The following is an 11510-nucleotide window of genomic DNA, read 5'->3' as shown; positions in this document are numbered from 1 at the left end:
GGCTCCACCACTATTCGGCCCACATCCAAGATCTCAAAAATAAACTGCTTAACAGTTTGTGCATGACCGTTTGTCTTGTAACACACACAACACACACTCATACACACACACACACACACACACTCATATACCAACGTACACACATAGCAGGGAGAATCTATGGTTAGCCATTACTACAGAGGATCCAGATCAAGCAGTTCAGTCATCTGATCCATTCCCATTTATTATTCATCCTGCTCGGGGAGACAGAAACGCTGGGCTTCTCTTCCTAGAGAGACCCTGGAACCCCATCTATTCTCGTGAGCAAAGGAAATGCCATGCAGTAGTCGAGTGAATCACAGAGACAGGAAAAGAGACAGAAAGGGAGAGAAAACAAAAGTTGGAGGTGTGGGTTATTGTGGTGCACATGAAGTGGAAAGGACCATGAGGCATGCTGCAAATCAAATTATAACCAATGGGTGGGGCTGGGGTCTGTAAAAAATATGAAATTATGACTTATTGAGGATGCCTCAACCAGGTGCACTTTGCAGACTGGTGCCCACCAATACTATGCTGTCAGAAAGTAAAGCAGCCTGGCCAGTGCTGTGAGGAGAAAACACCTTGTGGAGACATTGTGTGAGTGGCAGGCAGAACTGGCAAGCTGCCACAGATAATAACATCTGAAATAAATTTGATGTGTGGAATTCAATCTGTAGTGATAGGGACGGCTGCAGCATTAGAGTGAAGTTCTAAATGCTATCTACTCATCCATGGAATGAGGACTGACACGCAGTCTCAGAGAATAGATTGTGCAATTAGCAGCCTTTGTGCTGTTTTGACACAATGAAAAAGGGAAATGAGATTCAACGTCGTCATGCACAGTTCTCTGTAGCGCTGTGATTCCCACAAGATCGTCCACATGTACCATGTTTCAGGTGAGAATAACTTGAGGGACTTGAAACATTAGGAGGTATGATATAAAAAAAAGAAAAAAAAGTATAGAGCAGGAGAACAACAGAGGGTTCAGGTGGTCACACTTATTAATAATCTGCAATATTACATTTCCATTCAAAAAGTCAAGATTTTTTAAATGATCACCTCTGATGTGATTTCTGACATGTTTTCTCCTCATTTCGAGGAGCACGCCACCACTGCCACTACCAAAGGATGCAATACACAAGTTAAAGAAAAGGGGGCGCTCTTTGAGTAGGCATTAAGCAAAACCTCTGAGAACAGCGTTTCACCAAACTTTACTAATTATTCCTTTAATTAAACAGGCTGTTGCGGTCCTTTTAACACACGTGTTATTGAACACACACACAAACACAGACGAACTGTTAAAACCTGTGGATACATTATAACCCATGTATACGTGTTGCTCCTTTAGGTTATTGATGCGCATCGTAAATATACGAATACACAATTCAATTACCAAATATTACTCTCATTGGACTAACTGCTGCGTAAAAATAAGAAACTAAATGCTTCTTCTACCTCAGAGTTATTTGTGCGTCAGCTATAAAGCCAAAGCGCAGCGAGCTGGGGACAGGCTGGTTTCACTCACATGAACTAAAAAGCTATAACCATAAAATAAAATTACTATAATATTCCTATAAAGTGTCTGTGGTTCTCGGTGGTGAAATCACCACACCTCCCTGCATGTTTTTTACACTTCCCGTGGAATTACTGTAATATTCTTTCAATATTCCTGCTGGGCTTTCGGGTGATTCCCTGTTTGTTTTACATTTCTGTAAAGTCTCCAGGTATTACTGTAATATTCCTATAGTGTTTTATAGGCCTGCATGTCATTGCAACACAACGCAGTCCAATATCATAGCGGGCTCCCTGCTTGAGCCCTCCCTCCGCCTCTCATGTGTCTACATTTTCATCCCATGGCCGTTTCTAGGTGATTTAGCGCCGCCAGTCTCAAGCAGGTGTCCAACATGGCGATCACGGGAAGCGGATCTCTCGCAATTTCTTTCTTTGTTTTCGTGATTTCAGCGGCGTTTCTTCCGAAAGGTACGTGTTTTCGTAGGTGTATGTATGTTTTTATTTTGGTGGGGCTTCTCGTGTGTGTCCGTACCTAATGCAGAAATAGCCCTTCCACAGCAAAAGCCCGAGGAGTACCGGGAGAAGTTGTGGTGCGTTTGCGCTCTAGATGCGCACAAGCTTCCCCTCCAAATCTCAGCATCACTTTCTATTTCTCCGATAGTGCCGTCGACTCCAAATTACTCACGCCGTTTCTCGAGACTGTTGGGCTGCTTATCGTGTGGGCTTATTTTAGCGCTGATTAAAAGGGGTGCTGTCCTGAGTTTTTCACTGCAGCACAGCTACAGATAGGACTGCTAGAAAAAAGTATTCTCGGCGCTGCACAGTTAGGACAGGCGGAGATAAAGTATCGCCAGAGATAATCGAGTGAAGTGGTCGTACAGTATTTTGACCCAGGGCAAGTACAAGGCAATTGCTCACTGAAACGTGGTCGACTCTTGTGCCTTGAGAGAGAGGATTGCGCTCGTATCCTTTGCTTATACCGCATAACCCTCCACAGTCCCAACTCATCTCTGTGTCTACAAATCTCCCAAGTCTGGGCTTCAGGTGCGCTTTGGAGGAAAAACACGCATTGCAGCTCTAGTCTCGCACATTGTCCTCTGGCCGCACAACTGCAGCCGCTGCTGACCGTGTGTGTTCCCGGTCCGCAGTCTTCACTTTTCCCCTCAGTGAGTGACGCTGGGAAATGTAAATCTGTTATGTCTTTGTTACTCTTGTTTTTTCACAGCGTAACTGCACGAACCAGGGCTAACTAAATGTGCGTGGCTATTGCAGTGCTCAGTCCCATCATTTCCCCGTTATTCCACCGCGTTTGCATCAGAGTTGCATGCGTCAGTGTTTTTTTTTCTCCTGGAAAACGTATCCGCTGACAATGTGACGCATGTGAAGCGGTTAAAATGTCAGCTTGGAGCCACTTTAAATCCCTCCCAGAGGTAGGATGGACATGTTGTGCTGTCAATCCCCGGGTTGTTAAAATGGCAAGCAACAGTTGCAGTGACAGGTTTACACTTGAAGATTACTTGAGCGACCCCCCCCCCTTTTTTTTTTTTGCAGTTTATTTTATTTTATTTCTTTTTTTAGAAATTGCAGGCACATTGTACAACAGTGGCATCTGCAGCACACATCAACAGGTCTGCAGAAACTAATCACTGCATGCCTGTGCTTGCCCGAGTGGTAAAGAGTGTTCCCAAAATGAGGTTACTAGTCAAAGGAAGTTTTAGACATTGTGTTTTTTTTCCAGTTCACTGCTTGTGAGACTTTCATTTCACAGTTGTTGAATTTATTATAGTCTGTGTTGAATAGCGGTTAAATGACATTTACAGCATTGTCTGGCGTCTCCTTGTCACATTAATTTAATTAACCTCTCAGTTGAATAAAATAATGCATCGTGAATGTGAAACAACCCCAAGCTCGGCACGCTGAGAGCTGCAGCGTTACAGGAAACTCGTGTGACCTCTTCTTTCAGGTAATAATCCCCAAGCGAGAAAGGGTTGGATGTGACCCTAGTTTATTCAGCTCTCTGGCTGTCCATGTGTGAGTGGGCGCAAAAGAAAAAAGGCCCAAACTCTGTGTGTGCAGTGGGGAAACTTTGCTTTTTACAGCTTTCAAATTTTTCTTTGTAAACGATCCAGAATGTGTGGATTTGAACTAGTGAGACGAGAATAGTTTCACTAACTTGATGTTTCCTAGCACAAAATGTGCATAGTGATAGGTGAAAAGGGAAGCACTGATAATGCTAAAGAGCTTCTCAGCATCCTGTTATGAAATGGCCAGACTTTGCATTTCACCAAAGTATCTGTTTAGCAGTATTTCTCTGCCTGCGTCTCCTGGGGCTCGGCCTGTTGTAGCAGATCAGATGGTTGAATTTCAGAAGGTTGCATAATCCCACTTATTGCCAGTTTAAAGTCATTCGTCAGGACTGAGTGATGGTGAAGTGGATCAATACGAGCTGTCATGAAGCCTCAACGCGCTGCTGAAGGAAAGGGTCTGGGAGAAACAAAAGGAAACATACAGTTGTTACGGTACTCTCGGTTGCCAGTTGGCATGTGACCCAGTGAGTGATTGAAGACGTTTGTCTCTGGCTCCTTGTGGTGGGGTTTGGCTTTGAAACAGATCCTACTGAAATCTGCTAACGGTGTGCTGCTTTTCCCTCAATTTCTGTTTGTCTCTTCGGATTCTGGAGGGTGGCAGTGTTTTAGTTCTTCAGTCATCATACGAATGTTGAGCTCCCCACTTTTTTCCGCTAGTGTGTGCCAGTGGTGCAAGCTGGGGCCTCGAAGAAGTACATTCATATTTGACTTTGCATATTTTTGTTGAGCCCTACAGGATCAAATATCAAAAAATGAATAAAAATATCCTCTTTTAACTTTTTTCCTGCACAGTGTAATGTTTCCCTGCATTTGACCAATTTTGAACATTTTACCATTGCAGTTAGACAACAGTAAAATGTTATTCATATATGCATTTACTTTTTTTTTTAAATATATATGTAGTATATAAATCCAGCTCATTATTTCCTTTTAGGGTTTTGTATTTAGCAAATAATTCTGTGAAGTAACTACAAATACCAAATAACTGGCTTATTAAAAAGCTAAAATTTGTACTTAGGTACTAACTGACTGACTGCCAGAGTATCTAGATCAATAGTCCACGAGTCTTCCAAAGCCCAAGGTAACCCGATCAAACTGCATTATTTGGCTGACTAAAAGTCTAAGGCTTGAAGATGTGCAGTTTAGTTTGACAAAAGACGAAGAAAAGCCTCAAATTCCCCAGTGAAGCTTGGCATTAGTTCTCAAAAATCGCCTCAAACAATTACTTTATTACCAAAGTAGATGCAGATTAATTTTGTGCGAATCCACAAATCGATTAATTGAGTAACTGTTTCAGCTCCCAGTTCATTAGTGCCATTTATGTAGCAAACTGAAGTGGCCTTCTTTTGACTATCTCTATAAAATAGCACTTACAGTACAGTACAGTGTTTCGGGATAAATGTAATACTGCACTTAATGGCTCATTGATATGTGCCCGCTTGCAAAGTATTTCATGGCCTGTACGGTGAGATCACCACAGTACATCATTTGTAACAATAATATTCTCTTCTATTTAAAGAAATTGAATTTATTGCTCATTAAATTTACATTAAACTCTGCTTAATAAGCCTCACTCTAATTGCTGGATAATGCATGGCACTACTTTATGCGGTGGCAGCTAATCTTACTGTTGGAAAGCGAGCGGCTGGCAGAAAAATGGCAGGTGATGCATGTAAGAAATGTAGCCACTTGTAGGAGCTGCAACGATGAAAATCATATAGACTGGAGTTTTATTACTTCACTGAGGACATCACACTTCCAGGCTGCATCTTCCTACTGTATATGCTGTGTGAAAATGCAAAGATTGCAGGGGCTCATCTGTAAATCAAATGCAGTTAAAGCCATCTCTATCTAGTCTCTGCAAGGCAGAGTGTGTGAATGTGCACTCGCGATCAAACTTCACACTCTCTTTGAGCTTATAAAATGAATCTACGTGCAGAGGGTCCTTGTAGCTCAAGGCAAATGGGCAGATTTCACTTCAACACTTGTCCTTTCACGTCAGGTGTTGTTGTAAGCCAGCCAATATACACAGAGAAAGAAGGTGGTTATGGAGGTCCGTGTTGGGAAAAATTGAAAATCTCTTTCTATCCTTGACTTTATATTCCTTTCAATTTCTGAAAGACTCCAACGTCTCTTTAAAAGTATCTCCCTGGGTGCTGGGCATGAAGGTTTTTGTCCATACACTTTATAGCAGAACCTTTAAGTAAATGCTCTATCAGGTTGTTTTGTCAAGGTCACAGGAGGTAGTACTGGAGACCTACATCACACTGAGTTGTGTAGTTATTATTACCAACACCCCCAACCAGCCTGCCACCAAAAAAAATAAAAAAAATAACTGTGGATCTTCTATGTAAGGAATTTATGTACAACTGAATGACAAACTGAGGCCGATCAAAAATGTGTCTGTCTGTCTGTGTTGAAATGTAGTAAACAGTCAATTAGGAGAAACAGACAGATGACAGGTTCTTTCATGATTGTGGGGACAGAAGCCTCCATTCACAGTGCTGTGGTAATGAGCAGAAGTGCTGATGTCTCTGCTTATGAATATGACATTGTTCTCTCTGTTCCCTGGATCTGGGAGACCTCACTCTATTGGCTGCGATGCTTAGACGCTGACAATCAGGACCACAATGACAAAAAAAAAGTAAATGCAAAGATTTTGTTTTGAAAGGGGCATAGAGTGCACATTAGTGTGGGTGATGGAGCAATTACAAGCCACCATTAAGGCCGTGGAGCAGTCAAAGCACAGCACTTTGGAAATGAAGAACTCCAGTGGGTAGAAACCCTCCATAACCGTTAAAGTAATAAAAAACAAACAATAAACAAACAATGAAAAAACCTCCACAAAACACGATTGATCGCTTGCTAAAGTTAGGTTTGGGTTGGTGGTGTCAGTATGACTATTCATTTTGCCAAATACAACTTCACAGATGCCAGTAACGGTGTAATAGATTCACTTTGACACCTTTAAACCTTCTCTGAATTTACCGCAGTGCAATATGATTCAATCTAAAACAGTGGCAATGCTAATATCTACTGCGATCGCTACTTGACATTAACTGGTTGCTGTTGTGCTTTCTAATATATCCTTCTCACCTTGAATGAGATGCTTATTCAATTACAGCGATTCTACCGTGTCATAGCTAAACATCTACTGCACATGGCTTTGGGTAGCCAAGGAGGGGTGGTTTGTTGTTGTACAGTTGCAACTGCACGCCACTCTTTGTTGAATATACATTTGAAGATTTGGCAGTAATTTTATGTAAATTCACATTTTTTTGGCTCTCTCTGATGCAAAGACGTTCAATATCAAATGAATAGGAAGACCACATGAAATAAATTACAAATGCTCAAATTAATAAATACTGAGAAATCTTACTACTGTATATAGCCATGAGAAACAAATTCTACAAAAACTCTGAAACATGATAAAAGATATTGGACTGTGTCGACATTTAGTTTTTTATTTTTCTGCACAAACATGATTTTATTTTATTAAAAAAATTATTGTCGCTCAAATGTTCCTCTCTTATAGCTGCATTGTTGGTTGCTCTTTAGCTGCTAAATGCTCAAATACGTTCATCAGGCAGTCTCTGACTGTGTCTGTCTGCGTTTTGATCTCGAATGTTGATCTTTTGAGAGGTGAGAGCCAACCAAAACAGTCACTTTGTGGGCTGTACAGCTCAAAAATGAGGTGAAACTCGCTCTTAACCTCGGTATGGTTGAGGGTTGTGCAGCATTATAAAAATTACGAGTTTGTAACATGACATGCAATCGACTGGCCATCATGGCATTTCACATTTTGCACCCACCAAGCTAAGCTGGGTCCTCCTGCATTTGTCCTCTTGCTGGATTTTGACAGATTCTGGGGAGACGTTTCACATTATCAGAAATTACACAGATCAGATGGACCCAAAGGGCCATTCTGCAAAATTTGTCCACTCATCCATGTGTCATATTCAATATCTGAGTTGTGATTCTCACAAAATATTAGATGATGTATTTCATTTCAGTGTTAAACCATCAAAAATTGCACTGCTTGAACCAAACGGGGATCAAAATAGGCAAGGATTTTCCTATTGATGATTATCCAGGTCGTCAATGCTTTTTCTTATGGGCAACCCAAATTATTTAAATAATATTTTAACAAATTGTGTTGTCTTTAGATTAGTCATGGCAAAAAGGACTGAACAAAGAGAGAACCTCGAGGGTGGATGGCACAGATGATAACTCACAACATTAGGACTAAATAACAGTTGATGAATGTGGAGGAGAAAGGACTTTTTCTCTTAGAGTAGACTGCATCCCTAATCAATAAATTCAGTTATCGAGTTCCCTCTAATCCACTGCTGGAATAAGAATGAAAAAGGTTCCAATTTAACTTATAAAAGAGGAGATTTTGTTTGATCTGCTAAGAAAAATGACCTGGAGTCAGTTTATCAGTACGTTTCCACATTTGGAAATATTGCCCACGCCCCCCTCCTTGGACCGGTTTTATCCACTTTGCCCACTGTGGCTTGATGGCAGGTTATTTAGAAGTCTGAAGGCAGGAATTTCTCTTCCCCTGGCAGAGCTTAGTTGCATTTCAGACATCAGGAATGGAGCAGCTCCTTTCTTTCTCCTCTCGTGGCTTGTTTGGGTGGATCTGAGCCTGATAAAATAACCAGTGTGTGCTCAGAGTCCAGTGTAAACAGCAGCATACAAGTGGGAGTGATGCAGCGCTGCTTTACAAAATCAAAAATACAACTATTCCTCAGTGCCGGCAGAATGCAAACATTTCACTAATCAATAAATCCTACTCTTCTAATAGAAAGACAATTGTTGCAGCTATCATACTTTATTCTGAGAATATAGTGAAATTGGAAAAATCAAAGATTGTCAGCTCGTGCATATCCAGTAACATATTAAGACAAGGACGGCTCTTGCCTTGCACCCTCCTGTGGAATCAGTCCCTGCTTTTCTTGTTGGCACGCTCCGAATGAATTTATTCAAGCTTGATGAAATGTTGTTCCCTTACACTGGGACAACATTAGAATACCTTAGTACTTTAAGTTTTGTTTTAACACTGCAACCATTGCACCTTAAAGCTTTCCTAATTTGATTTACTCAGTGATGTCATCTGGAAAGAACAAACATGTATTAAAGAAATCAGACATATTCCCAGAATATGATTTATTCTGAGAACATATAGTCCAAAATTATGCCTCTTTTTAAATTTAATGCTGCTTTCCCAACTGTTTTTGAAAATGGTTTAGCTATTCGATAAAATGTTACAAAGCAGAAGAAAGCAAAAAATCATCTCTTTTGAAAAGCATGAAAAACTGTATTTTTTCAATGATTTATTCATTTAACTGATGAAAAAACATCTAACATATACCCCTGATATACGTTAGATGTTGACGATGTGTAGCTGACTTGATTTTAATGGTCTGTTTGCTGATTGAACATTGTTGCTGTATTGCACTTGGTGACAGTGATAAATATTTGTAATATTTGTTGGCCTTATTTATGTATATGGAGCCTTAGTTTTGCATAAAGGCTAGAAAATCACATCAGCCAACACCTTTAAAGTTCACTGATTAACATATTGCAGGTTGTTTGTGTAATCCAGACCAAAAATCAACCCTGGACTGACGAGAGCAAGGCGACATTTTTAGACTCCAATGAGGTAGTACCACCCACAAAGGCATAGTTTGGTGCTTAAGCCTCTATAAAAATCAAACTGGTTATGTTACTTTAGATTAAAGTATTCAAGAAATTAGCCAATGAAATAGTGAACCATACAGAACATAGTAAGTAGATTTTGATATTTCTCGACAAAGCAAGGCTAGCTGTATCCCCGCTGTTTTTAAGTCGGTATGCAGATCTAGTCTCTATCGCTGCTGGGTATTAGTTTTTAAAAGATTTCCTTTGATTGAAGAGATACATCCTTTGACTGGACACATTAAGCAGCTCTAAACAGAAACATTTGTTCTGGGGTTGTAGGTTGGGTTAACATCGCTTACTTGGTGGAATATCATACATATTATTAGCCAGCCTTGACAGACTGGCTGTTGCCCCCAGAGTCTACTTGGATGGATGTACGGATAGATGGCTGCCCCCTTTAAATAAGTGATCTGAATTTAATATAATTAGGCATGTATATATATATTCAGATACACTTGGTTTAACCTGATGAAAGTAAGTCTGTAGTAGGGATAAAAATGTAAGAACTAATCATCGTTGCAGAATCCATACAGTGAGTGCTGCTCAAGGTGAAATTCGGATGCTGTTTACTCAGAAGTGAGTTGTTGTCTGACAGGTTGGTGTTGCCAGCCTCTGGGGCATCATGCTCTTGAATTATCAGCGTGACGATAGACCCATCTTAATTACCCTCAGATACAGCACTATAATCTGTCATTGTCAGGCCGATCAAGACTGTGCAAACCAAGCACTAAGACTCATTCACCCAAACCAGAAGCCTATTGATTACTTTTCATACTTGAGTCATTGCACTGCGGCGAGACATGGGAGGCAATAGAGCTAATGGAAAGGGGAAACTCAAAGTCACATTGTTTACATCTGAGATGACAGGTAAATGTATTTGAAAGGAAATATGGGCTTGATCCAATGGCTTCCAAATAACAGTCTGTTTGTAGCTAACAAGGAAATTTAACCCCGAGCCACTAAGCCATCAGCTGCCCTGAAGCTCAGATGGTGAGCTTAACGCATGGGAGCTTTTCTATTTCAGAATCAAATCCATGTCCAACAATTGAAAATAGAATTTGTGTTGTTTGAAAAGTTCTTCAAGCTGTTTCACACAATTAGTTTTAATTTCTCTTTGTGTGCGAATGATCGCATCAACAGCATCCTCAAAAATAAAGACTTTCTTAGTCTGCATACCAACTGTACTGAATATACTTTATCAGTATCGCTGCGCTGCAAAACCTGATTAAATTCATGTTGCACACTCGCTTTAAACAAAAAAGATTCTGTATGTGGTGCTAAAAAACATCTTATTATATCTAGTTACTTTTTATTCTTGGTAAATATTCCCTAAAATAAAATGATCTTAGCATAGCTTAAAGTTCTCAAAGACCCAGTATGTAATTGTTTCAGTCATACAGTACTTGAGGCACTTGAGTATATATACCATCACCAATCAATAAAATCCAAGAGGCCTAATATGTGGCCTAAGAGAATCCCACATATATACATGCACACTCTGGTTCCCAGATGATAGGACCTGGCAACCTTCTACCTCCCCTGCATATTTGCCAGCATTTGATAGCAGAGTGGGCAGCGGATGAAGAGTTTGTGGGGAACTCAGTTAGGGTATTACTATCCACCCACCAAAGTGCACACTATGTGGCCCAAACACAAGAGCACGACTGCTGCTTGTGAGACAGAGAGCGAGGGAGAAAGAAAGAGACACCGGGGAGTTTATTTTCCACTTGTCTTTGTCTGCAAACAGCAAATTTTTTCACCAAACACGTGGTGGAACAAAATAAAGCTGAGAAGAGATGATTAATTAGCATCTGGAAATACGCTGTTATGTTAGGCTCCCATTTAAAAATGCAACTAACAGAAAGAAATACCTTGTATCTGTTTTCTCTTGTTTTGTGACAGTGCTGGATTATAGCTGCTCTCCACATGCATGTTCATTTGAAAGAGTGCAGAGGTGTTGGTGTCGGCTATATGCGGGAAAACATGAAACTATACCGAGGCCGTTGAAATGTAATAATAGTGCATTAATGGAAAAATAAGTTAAATATCTCTGTTATTGGCAAGCTGTTGGCACTATTCTACTAGATGAGGGACCTATGTTGGATGTCATGCTGCTGTGTTGCTCACTCCATAGTTCCCCTACCTCTGCAGTGGCTGTCAAATAAAGATAAAATATCAAAGCAATTA

The 11510-nt window shown here is 40.4% G+C and overlaps 1 protein-coding gene across 2 annotated transcripts in view; it reads left to right on the top strand.

Annotated features, from left to right (window-relative positions):
- Positions 1 to 1857: 1857 nt before the first annotated feature.
- cadm1b (cell adhesion molecule 1b) overlaps positions 1858 to 11510 on the top strand; it is a 164290-nt gene continuing 154637 nt past the window's right edge. For both annotated transcript variants that reach the window (XM_005739330.1, XM_005739329.1), the window contains exon 1: positions 1858 to 1998. In XM_005739330.1, the coding sequence (XP_005739387.1) occupies positions 1923 to 1998 (76 nt within the window). In that variant the 5' untranslated portion in view covers positions 1858 to 1922. The remainder of the gene's footprint in view (positions 1999 to 11510) is intronic.

This window comes from Pundamilia nyererei, unplaced genomic scaffold (assembly GCF_000239375.1).
Source record: "Pundamilia nyererei isolate P.nyererei 1_Seehausen unplaced genomic scaffold, PunNye1.0 scaffold00091, whole genome shotgun sequence".
NCBI lineage: Eukaryota > Metazoa > Chordata > Actinopteri > Cichliformes > Cichlidae > Pundamilia > Pundamilia nyererei.
This window is presented reverse-complemented; position numbering and strand designations above follow the sequence as displayed.